Genomic DNA, 19,786 nt, shown 5'->3' on the forward strand with positions numbered 1-19,786 from the left:
TGTGAGGAAACGTCCTGGTTTTTAAATGACCTTCATTGGACCATTAAGACTGGATTAAACTTTCGCGAATGGCCGTAGCGTGCGACTCCACACGCGTTTATACATGATGCGTCACATTATTTGTGTTGTCCGCTCTCTGTGGTCGAAGATAAATGCTTACAAGAAGCGCTGCGAATTGCGTCAACTGATGCAAGTTACGAACTACCGTCCAGGGGTGAGTTTCCCAAAACGTTCTTAGCGCCAAGTACTTCTTAACCTCATACGTAAGAACGAGGTGACGAAGTACTTGGCACTAAGAACGTTTTGGGAAACTCACCCCAGAAAGACAATGCCGAAGAAAATCCAGCAGCTGTATGATGAGGAAAGAATTAAAACAGGTTATTGTGAAGAGTGCCACAAATGTGGCTCTGACTGGGGATCACTGGACCTCTGTTAGCAACAAGAATGATCTTGGTGTGACAGCTCATATTATAGATGATGAATCTATAGATGATGAAGATCCAGTCATTTGCTTTGAGCATGCAGAAGACCACTTCTAGGCACTATGAAGATGCCTATGGCAGAGGCCTGGGAAATTAAAGAAAGTCTACCATCTAAAATGGTATTAAAAAACATCTTCTGATTTACTTCAATTCTTCCAATATCCTGAGCAAAACTCCCTAAATTAAACAACATTTTTGGTCAGAATTTCCAATGTTCTGAACTGTTTTCTGCATACTACACATATATTGGTCTTCGTAGTAGACTGGTGGAAAAATAAACAAGATGTTGAAGTTTATGATTATGTTCATTGATTCATTCATCATTCAAACTTAAATTAATATTTCTCATGTTAAATACTGAAATGCGATTAAAATGCGATTAATTTCGATTAATTAATTACAAAGCTTCCGATTAATTCGATTAATTTTTTTAATCGCGTCCCACCCCTAATCCATTTATATCTGGTATTTTGAGACACAAGTGATCACTTGGTATCCATTTTGTACACTATTTACACTGGAGGACGTTTTTCAGACAGAAGTGTGCCACTAGTTCTTGTTCATGTCTAGGTTTCAGACACTGATGGTATGGTCTTCTAATCATGTTTGAACCACAGGCATCTCCTTTACCCAAGAGTGGTGCAGATCTACTCAAGCAGGCTCACAGTGATAACGTTTTAGATCTAGTCAATCAGGCATTCACAGAACACTTGTTGGAGGTGGTTTTTGTGGCCCTGCTTACAGTTGTATTAGGTGAACACACTAATCACCAAAATGTATTTTTAATACCAGGTGTGATTGACCCTTCATGCAGTTGGTGACTCCTCTTTAGAGGGAAACCGATGATGGAGATGCAATGTCTTATTTCCTAACCCTCTTTAGAGGAAAACAAGGTCTTATTTCCTGTTTATTTGTCCTTACTCCAATCAGGTGCTCCTAACAATGGACGATGACCTGGACACCATTCAGAGAGATCAAATCTACGTCTTCTAACTTCTCCTGGCTAATGATTGGACAATACTGTAGCCTTCCAATAAGAGGCCTTGCAGCCCTGAAGATTCGTCTCAACAGCCAGACGTTAGTCAGTGTTGGGCTCCCTGTAGAGTGATGCTGTGAGGACACTGAACGTGCCAATCAGATTGTCCTTCACACCTGCTGGAGCTTCTCGAGCTTCTTGTTGCCGTCACGTAATGATCGAGCTCTGTCGCTGTGACACTCTGCTTCTGTAATGCCGGCAAAGACGACGTTCAGTGCTTCAGTAATTCAAGTGGAGAAAATTCAAACCTGCCATGCAAACGTCAATGCATTTTGTACTTGTTGTTTCTTTTCCTACGTGGCCCGAGTCGTGTGTTAGTCAATCCGCTCCCTTCCATGCTGGTTTGGGGCCTCTTGGGTTTGAGTGAGGAGTGAATGCTCTAGTTCACCAGGACACTTTACTAGTCCTTCTGTGATAGTGAACTATTGCTCACATGAAATACCACACAAACACACACTCAGCATGTGATTTAGTTCTATGATCTAAATCATTTTGCCAATACAATTTATTTTGAACCTTTTGGGCCTTTAGTGCCTCAAATTGGCCTGTCGAGGGCGCTATAGTACCCAAAAACCTAAGAAATCATAAAAACTCATGCTGCAATCCTGTTATGCAGAATACAGACAAGTAGTGGGTCTTGTATGATTCAGAACAATGAGATAATTGAATGAATGAATGAATGTTTCAATTTATATAGCGCCTTTTCAGGATACCCAAGGCACTTTACAATTGTTAACACAGCAACGTCTCAGACAACCAATCACACACCGGCAAGAAGCGGCATCCAATTGCGCACAGCGTACTCTCTACCAGGATCCACAGCCCCCTGGGGGATTGAATGGGGTGCAGGAAGGGGAGAGAGAGGACAGACCCTAGTGGCAGAGCACCATCCACCACTTGGCATACAAGCACACACACTCAGACAACAACTTGTTTTTAGTGAACACAGAGAAACACAGACAAACACTCATGGAGAGACACAGACACACACTCAGGGAGAATTTGTCTGGGACTGCCAATTTACCTAACCTCCATGTTTTTGGACTTTTAATTAAGTTTCAAATGACATCTCATAACAAAAAGTGCACTGCCTGACCTAAAATTTCTTTTTTGTCACTATAATAACTGTATGGTAGTACTTGAGCTCCATCTAGTGGCCAAATTTTGGAACTGATTGAAAACTATTGCTCACATGAAATACCACACAAACACACACAAAGCTGATCTCAGCATGTGATTTAGTTCTATGATCTACATAATTTGGCCAATACAATTTATTTTGAACCTTTTGGGCCTTTAGTGCCTCAAATTGCCCTGTCGAGGGCGCTATAGTACCCAAAAACCTAAGAAATCATAAAAACTCATGCTGCAATCCTGTTATGCAGAATACAGACAAGTATTGGGTCTTGTATGATTCAGAACAATGAGATAATTGAATGAATGAATGAATGTTTCAATTTATATAGCACCTTTTCAGGATACCCAAGGCGCTTTACAATTGTTAACACAGCAACGTCTCAGACAACCAATCACACACCGGCAAGAAGCGGCAGCCAATTGCGCACAGCGTACTCTCTACCGGGATCCACAGCCCCCTGGGGGACTGAATGGGGTGCAGGAAGGGGAGAGAGAGGACAGACCCTAGTGGCAGAGCACCATCCACTGCTGGGCATACAAGCACACACACTCAGACAACAACTTGTTTTTAGTGAACACAGAGAAACACAGACAAACACTCATGGAGAGACACAGACACACACTCAGGGAGAATTTGTCTGGGACTGCCAATTTACCTAACCTCCATGTTTTTGGACTTTTAATTAAGTTTCAAATGACATCTCATAACAAAAAGTGCACTGCCTGACCTAAAATTTCTTTTTTGTCACTATAATAACTGTATGGTAGTACTTGAGCTCCATCTAGTGGCAAAATTTTGGAACTGATTGAAAACTATTGCTCACATGAAATACCACACAAACACACACAAAGCTGATCTCAGCATGTGATTTAAATCATCACATGATTCTAAATCATTTTGCCAATACAAAAATAATTTTGAAACTTTTGGGCATTTAGTGCCTCAATTGAATCTTTTTTTGCACATTGATTTATTTAAGCATTTTTTCCACTGAAACAGCTTCTTTTCACTTTTGGGTCTAAAGGACCTTTTGGGCTTATTTTTGCCTATTGAGGACAAAAGGCCTATTCGTGTGTGAACCCGTCAATCGCCGCTTGCGGCTATATTTGCATTTGCAACTGTTTCTTCATTCATCATAGCTTGAATAAAATGTTTCGGAAGAAAACGTCTATCAAAATATTTTGGTTGTCTGAAAAGTTTGGTGTAAATACTAAATACTAATCATATACCTGCAGACTCACTTATTTACAGTGCAACTTTTAATATGAAGGCCTGAAAAACATCCTTAACCAGTAATTAAGACTTATGCACTTAAAAATTCCTTAAGTATGGGAACAGAATTCATAAGGAAGTCATACATGATTTTGCTCGTTTGATCTGTTCAGACAACAAGAATTCCTTTGGCTCTCTTTTGCCATCCTAGAAATAAAAGTGGCTAATACTGAACACTTGAGAACTCTCCAGGATGATACAGAGACCACACGCCTCATCAAGAATCCTCCACTAAGATGAGACAAAACCATCAAAGATATGCTCATTATGCATGAGATAAATGATCATTTGGAAAATTACTGGCACTGTAGCTTGTATACGCTCTAGATGTTGCACACAAATTTATGAAATAAAAAATCTGAACTTTTCTCAAACAGAGAAATCAGAACTTTCTTTTACCACACACTGTTCCTCATGCAGGATCATATATTACTTGCAAGAGATTATCAAGAGAAGGCTTACTTATTGATTTGTTGAACACTCTGGAAAGCCTTGAGTACTTCACTGCAATTTAGGTAGTGAAGGTTTTTATTAGTCTCTATATCTTTTTCTTTAGTACACTTGTTACACACCTGGAATCTTCTTGTGTATGTGTGTGTTCAAATGTAATCATTAGAGCTTACAGAAATAAACATTGTATTATATATATAAAATCAATCTCTGTCTTACCCCATCTTGAAAAACATTCCATATAACTGAACATTAGATATGGAAATAGCTAAGACTGGCACAATATGGAATGAGAATTACAGCTCTGGGCATGACTTTATTTACTATAAATGTATGTTAGTGTGATGCTAGATTTCAGCAAATGTTTTGCTTGTAACAATTCACCAAAAATACATCTGTTTTACATGCAAAGTTATTCAAACATCTGTGCATGAAAATACATCTAAAGTACAAACATATTCTGTTTACTCCACCAATATACCTAGTCATGCAAAAGTCTAGGACAGGTCCCACTTATAACATAGACCATAATCAATTAGTTAGTACCTCATTAAAGGAGTGTTCATCTATCTGCAAAATGTACATTACATACTGCAACATCATACAGCATATATTAAGCTAATACTGTGCCATTACACTTATTAGCAATACAGTACAAAAGTAATTCTGTGAATCATAGCTTTTTCTTTTTTAAAAACAACCATTTAAGACTCTTCAAAAGTCACATTGCGCATACCAAACAACAAAAAGACTATAGATCCTTGTTCCTTGTGCATGTGATAAATTACATTCTGCACAGTTACCTCAGGATATGTCAACAGAAAATAACAATCGTAGAACAATATATATCTATAGTCACCATGACAACAGTTATCATGATAAGTGTTAGTATTTCAAAGTGCAAACAGAGCAGAGCTCCTAGGTGTGTTAAACCTGATGTGATTCACTAAAATCTGTGCTCCTTATTTAAAAGGACTTCTGAGTTTAAGTATTTAGCTTTCTGCTCATTCAAAATGTTAAAAACGTTTGACTTTCTTCCTCTCTCTTTCATTTAGAGTGCAGGCACACACAGTAAGAAATGCACAAACATCTCCATCTTCAAGTAGAATCCATGTTGGGCTTTATTTTGGTCTGGAGGTCTGGCTGGCAGCTCTCAGGTGATCGGGAGGTTCTTAACAAACTCTCTTAGGCTCTTGTGGATATTGGAAGGTTGGGAAGCAGCTCAGTCCAGCAGCGCGGGGCCCATGTGGGCATGAAGGGCTTGGCATAGGTGGACAGTGGCCCCGTCACATTCCACCCCTCCCGTGGACCGTACCACTGTTGCTGGAGGTCCCCAGGAGGTACCAGAGCAGAGGGAGCACCTTCTGCTCAACCAGTTGTGGCTTGCGGGGGTAGAGTTCCCTAACCAGCTCTATAAAAAGAACATTTAAAAGGAACAATGATCAATAAATCAACCCTGGACAGCACTGGGTTATTACAGAAGCATTTTCTTAACCTAGAAAGATTTCATTCAATTAAAGTGACAGTATTTGGTAACTATGGTAACTCTCTGGAATGATTATTATCAATATTATAAATATTATTAATTAATATAGGAATTATAGTATTTCTGGTAAATCTTTTATCTTTTTTTATCTCTGGCATCTCTTAGCATATCAGTGGAATGACTTTCTGAAAGAATAGTTTTGTTTTAAATGTATTTGAAATTCAAGCCGGTTCATTTTGAACCATGCTCTGTCCTTTAACTACTGGGTCTGGGACTACACTGTGCATGCCCTACTGTAAATACAATGTGTGGTGCCACACACTGCCCTGTACTCGAGTATTTGTTTACAATATATGTCTACCATCACAGTTTAGATGGTTTTTTATTGCAGTCTGTTTCACCTAAAAGTTTTGTGAATAAGTTTGTTTAGTGAGTAAACATGGGGCATAGTGGATGGGATAAAAAATCCTCATCATGTATCCAAACATGAATCACTACCTTGGATTTCAGAGTGTGGACAGTGTCCCTGATGGTTGCCAGGTCTTTGGCAGGGATGTACTTTTCCACCATCTTATCAAAGTCGTGGTGGGAGGACAGGAACAGCAGCATACGCCGGCCCAAGCGCCTGAGACGAGGAACAGACCCCAAAACAGGAGAGAACCGTGAGTGAGGGACCCGTAACTCACAGCACACCAACCATTTATCTTACCAGGGTACAATTTTACAAGGCCGTCTGTGTGTAGAAAACACGATAGTGCTTCTATTACTCTACAATTTAGCAGCATTTGCTGAGTATCAGATTAAGAGAGTAAAAGAATCAGCAAAAGATTACTATCTGGGAAACTGAACAAGCTTTGTAGAATTCTCGTTCTGATCCCAGTACTAACCTGGTTTCTTGTGAAGAGTCCTGTGCCAACTTGGAGACTGACAGGAATAATTCGCGGTGTGACGTCTTTCGCCCCAGACAATAACTGGCCAGCACCAATCTTCTCTACCAAAGTAGCCAAGTGCCGAGCAGTACACTTTCTTACTGCAGCATTCAGACTTTTGAGGAAAACAGAAGGAAAAAAATTAGGACATTCAAAAAAAGGAGGTAATAACTATTAATCCATCCAATCAATGTACACAGTACAACTTTTAGCTTCTATAAAGAAACTTAATACCCTTATGTATGATCTAAGTGCACAATCAAATGATCATATTCTATTCGATTGCTTAGTTTGCACCAGTTAGTGTACATCTATATTTTTTAAACAGAAAATGTTTGTATGTCCTCTGTGCGCTAGCTAACTAGCCTATTTTTTAAGCATTGTGAAGGGCAGTTTGGATCAGCAGAGCGGAGATGGAATGCAATAAAAATAATATATAAGAGGATAAATAACTAAAAATATTGATATAGGCCAGGGCAATATTTTGAAAGAACAATGGAGAGGTAAAAACAGCAGCAAAAAACAGCAGCCAAAATTAGTGCTGTGTTAGCTTCTTGTGACTGTTGTTGCTATCTGAAAGCCACAGTTTAAAGCTCACTGCAGGCTAACTGACCAGAGTCCTCCAGCGAGAAGGGCGTTCATGCTCCGAATGGGGGTGCAGTTCTGCACCATGCTGTCCAGAGCTGTGTCCACGTCCTGCCTGATGAAGCCATTGGACTCCGCTGCTTTGTGGAGGAGGACCTTAGCTGTAACCTCCACTTCCTGGTCCATCCCTTTCTGCAGGCTGGAGTACAACTCCCTCAAGGACACCACCGCCATGCGGGACACGCCAGAGCGCAGGTTCAGCACCTGCAGGAAAGACGGACGACGTTCAAGCTCGTTTTAGTCACATCCAACACTACCACCGCCATCGTAATAAGTATAATCCTCCACTGCAATGTGTTATGTAGGCGGAAATACCTTAATCACTAATTACAGTTAGATATACCATCTGAATTTCAATTAGATAATGTTTTTATCAAAAAGGAATTTCAAAGTACTATGCTAAATCTGACTTGACTTTGTCAGCAACATCACCTGTAATGTGTACATGCTGATGGCATGTTTGTATTCTGTCTATCCACTGATGTTTGCACTGGACATACATGGACATCAGTGGGTTGTGCCTCTTCGGTAATGGTAGACCTTGATCTGATTGTTCTCGTCCAGGCCGAGCTGGACCAGCCCATTGGTGGGTGGGGCAGCTGGGTAGCGTGTGAAGAGAGGCCTGGGCAGAGGTTCAGGAGAGTACAAGGGTGCAAGAGAGTGTGTGTGAAAATATGATGCATTCTGTTCCCCGTACTGGTTTGTGTGTGATACATACATGTGTATAAGCTGAGGGGGAGAGAGAGATTGTGAAAGGATACACATTTGGGTCTTTGCGTTGTGATTCCAGCCACCTTTTGTTGTCTTCAATCAGTCTCTGCAGCCTCTGGCCATCTAGCTCAGAGGAGTGACTACACACACACACACACACATAATGGAAAAGCACTGTATGAGTTCATCAATTTTCCTTTCAAAATCAACAGCAGCACTGACCCTGTGAGTGAGAGTGAGAGATTGTGACCGAGCCTGCACTGGTGTGCAAGTGTGTGTAGTCACCTTGCTGGAGTGTATCCACAATATGCTCTGGTAGCCCTCATGGGATAGCGGGCACTGGTATCCATGGAAACACCTAAAATCAGAGCAGTCTTAATACGGGTAGTGCGATTTAGATTTCTGAAGCTAATTTGACACAGCAGGTCTCTACACTGCACCACACTTGCACTGGAAAAGATCGGCATTATCCAAGCACAGAAAATCAATGGAGGTCATCAACTATGCAAAAAAGGCTATAAATCCAGCAGTGACTGGTTTGTGCTTGAGGGAGAGGCAGAAGTTTCTATTTGTATTTAAGGTTTTACGAGTGATGAAGAAATGAAGCATTAGTGAAAATCACTGCAGCCCACTGAGGTGACCACTGCTCATCACTGCTAATGTTTGGGGTGTGTCTGTCTCTACGTACCAGGGAAGAGTTTGCTCCAGTGGGAGTTCAAATGAAGGTCCGACCCGTGTGTTTTTGGGACAGAACAGTGTAAGAAACTGTTCTGATTGGCCAATGAAGAGGAGGCGGGACTTGGTGTCCATGCCCAGGATGGGGCAGGAGGGAAGGAGGAGGACGGAGGTGGCTGAGGGAGGGGCTGGACGGTCCTCCCAGTGAGAGATCCCAGTGCACCCAGCACCGTGTTCAGCTGGCCAGAGATCTGCTGCAGGGACTCTGCTAACTGCTGCACTTTCACTGGCACTGCATGTGCTGAAACAGAGAGGAAGACCAGGGTTTGGGTGTATTACTGCTAGAGAGATAAAAACATCAGACAACTATGAACCAACAAGACCAGAGTCGACTCTAGAGCTGCTTACAGTTGTGGGCAAATTTTTAGTTTTCACAGTTTGCTTCCTCAGTTTATTTTTTTAAGAACCTTTTGTCAAATGTTTATGTGATATAATGAAGTACAATTATTAACAGTCTATAATTGTTCATTGCTGCTAAACTGCTCCTGAATCATTGGGAGAAGTTGTTCTGGAAGGATGTTTTGATACCTTCCCTTATTCATGGCTGTGCTTTGCTTAGGCAACATTGGGAGTGACCCCACACTTTGATGGTGTGAGAAGGCTCATAGCTGCCTCCTCTGTAGGAGACACTCCTGTAGGAGACGCTCCTGTAGGAGACGCTCCTGTAGGAGACGCTCCCTGAAGCCTCCTTCATGCAACTGAAGCACTCTCCCCAAAGTCCTTAGTGACCGGATAAATGGTTGATTGGGGTGCATCGTACAAGCCGCACTATCCTTGCCTGTGAAACCCTTTTGATGCAATGATGACTGAACGTGTTTCCTTGGAGGTGACCATAGTTAATAGGAGAAAACGTAAAAGCACCACTACCCTTTTAAAGCAACCAGTCTTCTCTTCTAATCAGCATGACAGATTGATGTCAGCTGTCTTATCCTCATTAACTTTTTTTCTCCTGAACTAACGAGATCAACACTGAAATTATCTTATGCCTCTTTGTAGGGCTGAAATGGAGAAGCTGGAATGCAGTAATTTTTGTGAGAAAATCATTTTCATCACAGGGAATGACTTTGCAATTAATTGCAATTCATCTAATCACTCTTCACAATCTAGAATCAATACACATTGCCACCATAAAAAAAAACTGTGGTAGTAAACTTTGTGAAAACCAAATTAGTGCCTTCTCAAAATGTCTGCCCGTGTGTGTGTTTTGTGCATGCACATGGAGTGTGTCTCTCACTCGTCTCCTCTTGGCCATACTCGTTTCTGCTCGTCTCTGAGTCTCTGACATCAAATGAGACTCTCCGATCTCCCACCAGCCGCTCGCCTTCATCACATGACAGCTGAGAAAAACATTGTAAAGCCCAGGTAGGTATTAATGTGGGTTTGTACATAAGTGTGTGGGTGCAGGCATACGTGTGTGTGTGTGTGTGTGTGTGTGTGTGTGTGTGTGTTACCTCCTCTGCCAGTGAGGTCTCCAGCTGGCCGAGTCTCTCCTCCTTCTTTCTCAGGAGCGTGTGGTCCTTCTGGACCGTCTCCCTCAGCTTCTCCAGCTCACTCACCTCCTACAGCACAGCGGAGCAGAACATCTAAGAGGAACTACACTCATGCTTCCTACTCTCTCCCATCTGACCTGGCTACATGGCTGTAGGCACTGCAAGACCTAACGTGCTTAGACCCACCACGGCACTGAAACCGTCTAAAGTAGTTAACGATCTCTTAATATTCTCAGATAAAGGTCAATCACTCTCCTGGTTCAAATCCTACCTGAACAATCGTTACCAATTTGCACTTGAAAATAATGAATGCTCATAAGGATCTGTATTGGGTCCCATGTTATTCTATTATATATGCTAGCAAGCATTTGTAGGCATGGTATTAGCTTCCATTGCTATGCAGATGATACTCAGTTATATATATCTTCTAATTTGGATGATGTCAATACTACTACCAAAACTGAGAACTGCATCCAAGAAATAAAGAACTGGATGGTGTCTAATTTTCTTCTTCTAAATTCTGATAAGACTGAGGTGTTACTTCTTGGATCCAAGACTGCAAGAAGCAATTGGTCGAATCTTCTTATTACACTAGATGGCTTTTCAGTAACACCTGAATCTCCTGCTAAAAGTTTAGGTGTCTCTAGTGATTTGGATCTTTCATTTTTCACACACATATGCAATGTCACTAATGCTGCCTTTGCAACTTCATGTAATATTGCCAAGCTGAGACATGTACGTTCGGTATCAGATGCAGAGAAACTGGTCCACAATCTCATCAAGATTGGAATACTGTAACTGTCTTAACTGGATGCTCTAAACAGTCCATAAAGAAAGTCCAACTTGCTGCATTCCAACTTGAATCCAAGAGCCAGAGTCCTAACTAGGCCTTGAGAAGTGCATCACATTAGTCCTACTCTCTCAGCGTTGCACTGGCTCCTGGTTAAATATCAAACTGATTTAAAAATTCTTCTGTTGGCCTATAAGGCATTAAATAGTCCTCCACAATATCCGTGAACTCACTGCATACCATAATCCATCTCACCTGCTGCTCTCTCAAAGCGCAGGATTGCGCTCAGCTCCGAAAACTACAAGATTACAGCCGAAGGCAGAGTAATGTCTCAGTACCCTCATGCCTGTGGTCACCTCCAGGCCCCTCCCTTTAGTTATGCTGCTAGGGATAAGCCTGCTGGAGCCACATGCTAAATCACTGGCACGTGTACTATATATATATGGAAGTTTAATTTGATTTTACATATTTAACCTGCATTCTGTATCTTGACTACATGTTTCTACAAAGACAATTCCATAAAGCAGCTAGAAGATGCCCTGAGTTGCCAGTGGATGTGCTGATGCCGTGGATGCATGTGCCAATACGGCCAGCATCCTACCTGAGGCCCAGCATCCATATTGGAGAGACTGTGACTGCTCAGATAGACACAGGACTATAAATATGAACTTAAAGTTGCTGGGCCAATGGAGCATGGCTTCCCTTTGGGGTCTTGGTCCTCCCAAGGTTTCTTCCTAATCCACCTAGGGAGTTTGTCTCTGCCACACTCGCCCCTGTCTCGCTCATTAGGGATCTGGACCCATGCGCTTGTGAAGCTGCTTTGTGACACCATGTTTTGTAAAAAGCGCTTTATTAATAAAACTGACTAGACTTGACGGACCTGGCAGAGAGGCTGAGCAGAACCTCTTGCAGCGGACCTCTGCGGGCTGGGGTGGGCCGTCCTTAGTGCTGCCTGTCTCGCTCTCAGACAGCTGGTCTCTTTCTCCAAGAACCGTCGTGCTCTCTGCAGAGAAACACCTTCACACGAGATATACTCCCGCAAGCTAGAGAGAGAGAGAGGAGATTACAAATGAGTATATAAACATATGATAAATACATACAATCGGACAGCCTCCCTCCCCACCCACACACACCCCCCCCACATACTCGTCTATGCTGCTGTGGTTGTTGTGGGAGGTGGGCACAGGGGAGAGAGGAGGTTCCAGGTCCTCCACTCCGAGGGGGCCCTCCTTCTCTCTGCTCTTCTCCTTGCTCTCCTCCTGTTTCTTTCTCTCCAGGTTATCGTCTCCATGCTCTCTCTGCTCCACCTCGCTGACAGACACAAACCACACCAACACAGATCTGTACATTGTACACACTCTGTGTACCGTGCATTTGTGTCACCAGAGACCAGTACTGACTCGGTCAAAGCTAGTGTGTGTGTGTGTGTGTGTGTGTGTGTGTGTGTGTGAGAGAGAGTGTGTGCGCCCGCACATGCGTATGCATGTGTATATTATCTAAACCTTCAGCGCATCGACCAAAGTTGGTATACGTATACATTACCCAAGTGTGTATATGGGGGTGTGGGTGTGTGTGTGTGTATTACCTGAGCCTTCTGTGGAGTTCATCACATCTATCCTGTAGAAGCACTGTATTGCTCAGTAGCTTCTCTCTCTCCTCCATCATCCTTCTGCTCTCCTCCCTCTCCCTCCTCCTTCCCTCTCTCTCTTTTTCCAGCTCCTCCCTTTCTCTCCTCCTCTCATCTCTTAGTCTGTCCAGCTCCGCACGCAGACTGTCCCGTTCTCTCAGGACACGTGAGAGAGCCTGGGACACACACACACACACACACACACACACACAACCTAGTATAACAGTTCACAATGACAAACACACACACACACACACCTGGTCACACACACACTCACACGCACCTCTATCCCCTTCTCAACTTCATCTTCTTCCTCACTCAGCTGTTGTCTCCTCTTCTTCAAATCTGCAGCCTACAGACCAACAGTACGAACACACACAGATCATTTTATCAGGGCACCTAATACAATGGAGCTCAGTGTACCAGTTGCACATTGGAGTAGCACACACACACTCAAATAAAGCAGGTAAAGTACCTGAGTTTGGAGTAGCACACCCACATACACACACACACACACACACACACCCACACACTCAAATAACACAGGTAAAGTACCTGAGTTTGGAGTAGCAGTTCCTGAGTTTTGAGCTCTTTGGATTTCATGTCCAGTTGCTCAATCATCTTCTGCACTTCTAACTCCTAAACACACACACAAGAAAAACAAACAAATACAAACAACTCTCACCGTCTTTATACACATAAACACCCGACTGGGTATGGCAGAAGAGGCGTTTTTGCGCGTGCGTATCGTGTGGGTGTGGGATCTTACTTTCTGCTTGTGTATTTTGTGGGTGTGTTGGAGCTGAGAGTCAAGCTGTAATCTGAGCTGCTCCAGCTGGGATGAGTGTGTAGCCTGCATCCTCTCCTTCTCCTCCAGATGAGCCCTCAACAAGCGCTCCCTCTCCACGCTCTCCTGCACACACACCGTGTGATGAACACACATTGGCTCGGCCTCTTAGGTGATCACTGAGCTGTGAGTAAATGAATTCTCCCTGCCTTTAATTTATTTATTTAGTCTTTAATTTATTGTCATCACCTTAACTGAAACCAAAGGGTGTTTTATAGAACCCACATATGGTTCGTCTTTTCTGTATGAAGTGTGCATGACCCTCAGAGAGCCAGGGGCCTAGTGCACAATACAAATGAATGAGGTAATAGAAATTACATATATAGATGGATAGACAGATGGATGGATAAACAAGAGGATGTGTGGATGTATATGACTAACAGACGAATGGATAAATGGATGGATGGACGGAAAGGAAGAAGACAAAAAGAAACACTGAAAGAAAAACACTGGCGCATGACCTCAAATAAAACCCTAACCTCAAATAAACTTTGAGGTCCCCTCACTTATACCACTGCTATAGTGTTTGTAGAGAAAGACAGACAGACAGACAGACAGAGAGAGGGAGGGAGGGAGGGAGGGAGGGAGAGACATATAGGAAGAGAGGCAGTGTGAGTGTTAATGAGTACCTGCAAGGGTGGGTTAGGGCTGTGGTCTCTTAACGGAGCGAGATCTTGGCGTTCTGGTTCGGATCTCTCCTCCACAGGAGCACTGCCACTGACTTCACTGTCCTGCTCATACACAAACACATATGCATGAACACGCATGTACAGACATTCACAAGATCATTGTGTGTGTGTGTGTGTGTGTGTGTGTGTGTGTGTGTGTGTGTGTGTGTGTGTGTGTTTGTGAAAGGTAGAGCAAGGTGCTACAGTAACACCAAGATCACGTGAGCACACACAGTGATGTTGATGGCGCTGTAAAAATGTGTGTGAAAAGCTGGGAACATAATGTGTGAGTGAGGGAGAGTGAAGAACATCGTGGCCACCTCATACTGCAGTCCCCCTTTCAGGATGTCCAGGTCCAAGTTCTGCAACAGGTCTGATGACCCTAGCAGACTCTACGTACACACAAACACACACCGCAACACGAATACAGAAAATCATTCCTCATACTTTACTGCACTGTAAAGACTACAAAGGTGACAGTGAGCTAAAAATCAGAGCATTATATTCTAGCAGGTGTTTTCACCTCATGGACAGACACCGCCTTCTGCTCTTCCTCCTCCTCCTCTTCATCCACCTCCAGATCTGGATTAAATATGGGCGGAGCCAGACTCTCCAGCTGTCGTCCTCTTAGCGAATGCAAATTTGCTCCGGATACATCCTAAGATACAGATCATCATACGCTCTACACCTCTGCCATGAACTCAGGCCTCCATCACTTCAAAGTCAATTTGGTAAAAGCTAAACTTTGCAGAGGAGTGACGTGTTCTTTTACTTCCAGTGACGTATGTAGGGTTTGTTCTTACACCACCTTATAAAAGTATACAATGAGGTTTCATTCCCCTACTTGAGGATATAGACTGTACATGTTCACCCCTACTAGAGGATATAGACCGTACATTTACCCCTAGTGAGGACTTTAAAGGATGAAGGTCTGTGAAGTTGCCCGGGGAACCTCGCAGTCCAGGAACTGAAAGGTCACACATTCCTCTCAGTGGAGCCAGAGGAGCCAGCAGCTGAGAGACAGTGATAGAGTGAGTGAGTGAGTGTGTGAGTGTGTGTGTGTGAGTGAGAGAGAGAGAGAGAGAGAGAGAGAGAGCATTAGCAGAATGGCACACACAAATTAGCTTTCTTTTTCCTTTCTGCTCAACTTTAGGCGACTGCTATCCTAAATCTTTTGATATACTTCGATGAGCAAATAATTGTTCAATTCATTTCAGTGTTATTAGAAACACAGCAGTCAAGAATGTGTAGAATGGAAGAGAAAGTGTGACAAATATAACTGCTGTGTGACAAAATACATTTTAGGGTACACAGATCCAAACTCACTCTTGGGGCCTTCAGTCCCTCTGGTTCCTTCTTTTTTTTCTCCTTCTTCTCTTTCTTCTTCTTCTTCTTCTCCTTGTTCTTTCTGGTTCCTGTGGAGGCGGAGCCTGAGATGGCAGAGGCAGTCCGGCCGTGATGAGCACGCTCCCGCTCCTGGGTCACTAGTTGGCGGTAGTGCTCATCACAGGGGTGGTCCCAGGTGGACTGGCCCGTGGAGAAGTTGAAGTAATAAACTTCTCCAGTCACATCCTGACTGGAGTAGGAAAGGGAGACAAGCTCATCAGATAAACACACACATAAAAACACATGACATGTAGACAAGCCTAGGTTCTCCAGCACAGGACTGTCCACAAAGGTGTCAACAGGACAACATCTGAAACACTGAGTGGTGCTCTGGGTCTCATTGCTCAGATTTATAGTGCCAGAAGGCCAAGTCTACAAGCAAATCTGCTGCATAGAGTGATGAAATATTAATTATATACTTTGCAATTGTTAGTTTTGGGGACAACTAACATTAAATATCTCCTGGATCTTTGTGTGTTTTATCTATGAAGGTACTGACACCACTGTCACACCTGACAATAAGGTTATAACATACTTTCCCCCAAACCATTTGAATACAGAATCCAAAAATGATTTCATATGTTAAAATGTGTCTGATCTTTCATGTCACATCAAACTCCCCAACTTCAAAAACAATCCTCTTCTGCCTGTTATATTTTCTCTTGCCCAATCTTATTTCCCAGTCAAATTATTCAGTCTTCTCCAGACTTGCAGTTCCATGGTCTTTAAAAAAAAGTTGGGCTGTCTAATTTGCTCATCTAATCACCTAGGTCATAAGTGATTTAATGCCCACTTCTTGCAAGCTTCCAGAGAGTCCGTGTGACATTATGACACTCACAATAAAGTCCTGATGCATCCTACTTCTATAAATGGTACTTAAAATTATAACTGAGTTATAGGGGACAAAGGGCCTTGGTACGTCAGGTAATCGAGAACCTGAATGAACGAGCCAGCATGAATGAGACGTAGAGTTCTTGGAATGGAAGCCATTCCTCAATTAAGGGCACATTAGAGTATGCTTGGATTTTTCTAAAAGGAACCAACACTCACACCAACGCTCACTGCTCTGTGTGTAAGGATAAGAAAACTGTTTCATTATGGGTGACTGTATGAGAATGAGCTTGTCCTACCAGGGTTTCCATTCAGGAGGTAGTGGGGCTACAGCCACCTCTCTGGCCAGCCATAGGAGCTCTGGCTCCCTCTCAGGGTCAATGCCAATTTGTCTGGCAAAATCATGGATATCTGAGGAGCAATACAAATAAGAAGAATATACCGACAAGAAGTATGATATTTTCAAATCAAGACAAAATCCCACAAATTCAAATATTTAAGTCCATAATGCATGGAGATTGATTCTATGTTATAAAGTGTAGCTATAGCTTGGGCGAACATACAGGAGTCCCAACTGGAACTGTGTTGTTAATATTATAATTATTATATATTATAATATTATTATATATTATTAAGTTATTATGTCAGTGTTATAATTTAGTTTTTAAATGATGGAACTGTTGTAGCTTGTAGACTTTATCAATGGTGGATATTAAATTATACCATTTCAGTAACATATATTAAAGTTCAGGGCCGGAGTGGGCCACTTTTTCAGCCCGGGAGTTTCATGCCCAAATCCGGCCCAAAATTATTTTTCCATCCCAATCGGCCCAAACTAGAGATTGACATGAGCCGGCCCATCGAGAATCCTCCGGAATCTCCCGATTAGCCACTCCGGCTCTGGTAAAGTTTTATCCGGGGTCCTAAACTGTAACAGGTAGTATGCGACAGCTAATGTACCTTGTTCAGATGGGATATAATTCTCATCGCAATCCTCTTCCAGGATCAACTGCTCTCCAACTGGTCCCCGAAGGGCATCTGCTGTCATGTTGAATGAACATTAAGAAAAATATTATGTACTATACGAATAACAGTGCAGTAGACAGATCACCTCGCCATATTGTCTCTAAACTCTCCGTGGTACCGTTCGCTAGGCTAACCTAACTAACTAGCCAATAATAGAATTCCATAGCAATAATAGCGTCCATAGCAACCGTAGCATTCCACACAAAGCAAAGTTATACCCAAAATACCCAAATACCCACCAGCAGGCTGGAGGTTGACTGGATCCATCTGTTTCAGGACCTCGCCTTGAACATGGGGCTGAGCAAGGTGTCTCTGCCTCTCCATGTCAGGGCCTAAATGCAAAACACCAACCCAGGGCACAGAGGAATGTGTACTGTTAAGATCATCAGGTCTATAAGAAGGGCTACAGTGCCATTTGAATTCATTACAATGTTGAAGAATATGTCATGTCATATTTTCTGATAAAACTGGTCAGGTCATGTGCAGAAAGCTGATGGTTCTGCACCTCTGCCAGACCTTACAAACAAATGTAATAAATGTTTTTTTTCTACTTTATCATGCATGGTTATTTGGTTTGTTGAATACGCATGTAATCTTCAGTGTTACACATTACCAGTGTGGAGTGGTCCTTCTACAGGGATGTTAACATGGCCGACATCTGAGGGTCCCGCCGTCCTTCTGTGAGGGAAGGGTGCTGGTCCACAGGGATCCGTGTGGATCACTGTCTCTTGGAGGTTGTAGGGCACACCTGAAAATCCCACAGTAGGTAAAGTGAAACCCAGCACGCCTCCCAGTGAGGCTCAAATGCCTTGTAAGTGTTTCCCAATGAACAAGTCATTATAACAAGGGCTATGGTGCCATGTGATGTCATTAGAATGTGGGGAGAATGCTTAAGAATGTTTCTTTTTAAAAGTGTTTATTTTTATTTGCTTTTTCCATGGCCACATGGACAATGTTAAGATTTATGAAAATTGTGCTGAGTCAAAGAAATCAAAGAAGTAACCCATGCTCCATTAATTATATTATCATGTACACATGAAATACAGAGCTTGACAGTCATCAGTAGAATAAATATACATGTTATTTTTCTGAACCTTAGAAACCTACTATATAAATGTGTATATTTTACTTTTAATTATTATGAATAAGCCTATGGAATCCATACTCATAATAACTAATATACTGTCTTACATAGAAGTATAAAATTATGTACAGTATATGAAAATGTATTTTTCTCACCATGAGTGGTAAAACCTGGTGTGTCTATGAAGTGGTTCTCTTCCTGCCTAGGCCTAGGCTGGTCGGTTCTCCTGGGGTAAAAACTCATTCTCCACCTGAAAAATAGAAAGAATAGAAAGAGAGAAAGATCTAGAAAAAATAGAGAGATTTGTTAGTTTTGTATTGATAGTAATCCACAGAGCAAAATGTCTTGCGACTTGTTCTGAGCTTTTCAGCATCAAAACTGAATCCAAACATTCCACCTTCCCAACAAAACATTCTAATCCAAACATTCCAAAGTTGAGTAGCACGTCATATCACAATTTCCTATTTTTTTTAACCAAAACACCAAATCAGCCAGGCTGCTAAAATAACCTGATGCAGCCTGGCTTGTACCCAAAGGGTTCATACCAGAGACCGTATATATAATATATCAGTAGCGAACCGTGACCATTAAAAGTGGGCCCGCTCCCCCACCCCCCTTTCCTAATTAACTGCAATAAATAAAAAATAAAAAACTGAGACAGTACAGCTTTAGAAACGCAATAAACAATAATATATGTACTAGATAACTTTTTAAGCAAAATAAGGTTCCAACAAAATAAGGTCCACAACTCCTTGTTCGTCCTTGTAAACAACGCGCACGTCAGCTAATGTCAGCTAGCGTCACCACAGCGGGCGGAAATGATCATACAGTTAAGCCCGCCCACTAAGAGGGAAGATATGATTGGTCAATTTTACTGTCATTTGAAACTGTTTGGTGTAGGGATGTTACTATATTTCCGGTTGGTATGCGGAAGTGCTGATGTTATGGCCGAGCCTAAATTCACAAGGTGCCTCTTGGAGTTCCCGTCAACGATGTGCGTCGTATTGTCAGAGCATCAAGTACAACGCCACAGAGTAAACTTGAAAAGGGTTTCAAGTTCTACGTTTCATCCTACCTCTGCAATTTTGAAGGTAAGTGGCTGACGCTAGTTAGCTAGCTAGCCTGAGGTGGCAGTCTAATGAAGTGATGTTGT

At 42.4% G+C, this 19,786-nt stretch overlaps 3 protein-coding genes across 3 annotated transcripts; all 3 read right to left on the reverse strand.

Annotated features, from left to right (window-relative positions):
• Positions 1–4,010: 4,010 nt before the first annotated feature.
• Positions 4,011–7,639, reverse strand: LOC143477762 (TOG array regulator of axonemal microtubules protein 1-like). Its single transcript, XM_076976509.1, has 4 exons — positions 7,407–7,639; positions 6,752–6,908; positions 6,363–6,489; positions 4,011–5,789 (listed from the first exon to the last, which is right to left on the reverse strand). The coding sequence occupies exons 1-3, from the start codon at positions 7,610–7,612 to the stop codon at positions 6,439–6,441; spliced, it is 414 nt and encodes a 137-aa protein (XP_076832624.1). The 5' UTR covers positions 7,613–7,639; the 3' UTR covers positions 4,011–5,789; positions 6,363–6,438.
• A 39-nt stretch (positions 7,640–7,678) lies between these two features.
• LOC143478293 (centrosomal protein of 164 kDa-like) lies at positions 7,679–10,272 on the reverse strand. The gene is made up of 5 exons (XM_076977257.1): positions 10,119–10,272; positions 8,838–9,125; positions 8,435–8,507; positions 8,200–8,289; positions 7,679–8,060 (listed from the first exon to the last, which is right to left on the reverse strand). Exons 1-5 carry the CDS (start codon positions 10,270–10,272, stop codon positions 7,946–7,948), a joined length of 720 nt encoding a protein of 239 aa, XP_076833372.1. The 3' UTR covers positions 7,679–7,945.
• Positions 10,273–12,029: 1,757 nt separating this feature from the next.
• On the reverse strand, positions 12,030–19,430 carry LOC143478294 (uncharacterized). Its single transcript, XM_076977258.1, has 16 exons — positions 18,789–19,430; positions 18,163–18,297; positions 17,789–17,881; positions 17,484–17,564; positions 16,823–16,934; positions 15,633–15,882; positions 15,209–15,319; positions 14,830–14,964; positions 14,627–14,698; positions 14,268–14,369; positions 13,561–13,704; positions 13,347–13,430; positions 13,075–13,143; positions 12,750–12,967; positions 12,307–12,475; positions 12,030–12,167 (listed from the first exon to the last, which is right to left on the reverse strand). Exons 1-16 carry the CDS (start codon positions 18,874–18,876, stop codon positions 12,030–12,032), a joined length of 2,001 nt encoding a protein of 666 aa, XP_076833373.1. The 5' UTR covers positions 18,877–19,430.
• Between the last annotated feature and the right edge of the window lie 356 nt (positions 19,431–19,786).

This window comes from Brachyhypopomus gauderio, chromosome 16 (assembly GCF_052324685.1).
Source record: "Brachyhypopomus gauderio isolate BG-103 chromosome 16, BGAUD_0.2, whole genome shotgun sequence".
Classification (NCBI taxonomy): domain Eukaryota; kingdom Metazoa; phylum Chordata; class Actinopteri; order Gymnotiformes; family Hypopomidae; genus Brachyhypopomus; species Brachyhypopomus gauderio.

Excerpts from the sequence above, each read along its gene's own strand:
- LOC143477762 (XM_076976509.1), bottom strand. The coding sequence starts at position 7,612 with ATGGCGGTGGTGTCCTTGAGGGAGTTGTACTCCAGCCTGCAGAAAGGG. Across the intron at positions 6,909-7,406 it reads CTTCTCGCTGGAGGACTCTG|TCTGAATGCTGCAGTAAGAA; the intron begins GTCAGTTAGCCT and ends TTTCCTCAAAAG. Across the intron at positions 6,490-6,751 it reads GACTCTTCACAAGAAACCAG|GCGCTTGGGCCGGCGTATGC; the intron begins GTTAGTACTGGG and ends TCCTCGTCTCAG.
- LOC143478293 (XM_076977257.1), bottom strand. The coding sequence starts at position 10,272 with ATGTACAAACCCACATTAATACCTACCTGGGCTTTACAATGTTTTTCT. Across the intron at positions 9,126-10,118 it reads GTATGGCCAAGAGGAGACGA|CACATGCAGTGCCAGTGAAA; the intron begins GTGAGAGACACA and ends TCTCTGTTTCAG. Across the intron at positions 8,290-8,434 it reads TGTGGATACACTCCAGCAAG|TCACTCCTCTGAGCTAGATG; the intron begins GTGACTACACAC and ends GTGTGTGTGTAG.
- LOC143478294 (XM_076977258.1), bottom strand. The coding sequence starts at position 18,876 with ATGAGTTTTTACCCCAGGAGAACCGACCAGCCTAGGCCTAGGCAGGAA. Across the intron at positions 15,320-15,632 it reads AGGGACTGAAGGCCCCAAGA|CTGCTGGCTCCTCTGGCTCC; the intron begins GTGAGTTTGGAT and ends ACTGTCTCTCAG. Across the intron at positions 14,699-14,829 it reads AGGCGGTGTCTGTCCATGAG|AGTCTGCTAGGGTCATCAGA; the intron begins GTGAAAACACCT and ends GTGTGTACGTAG.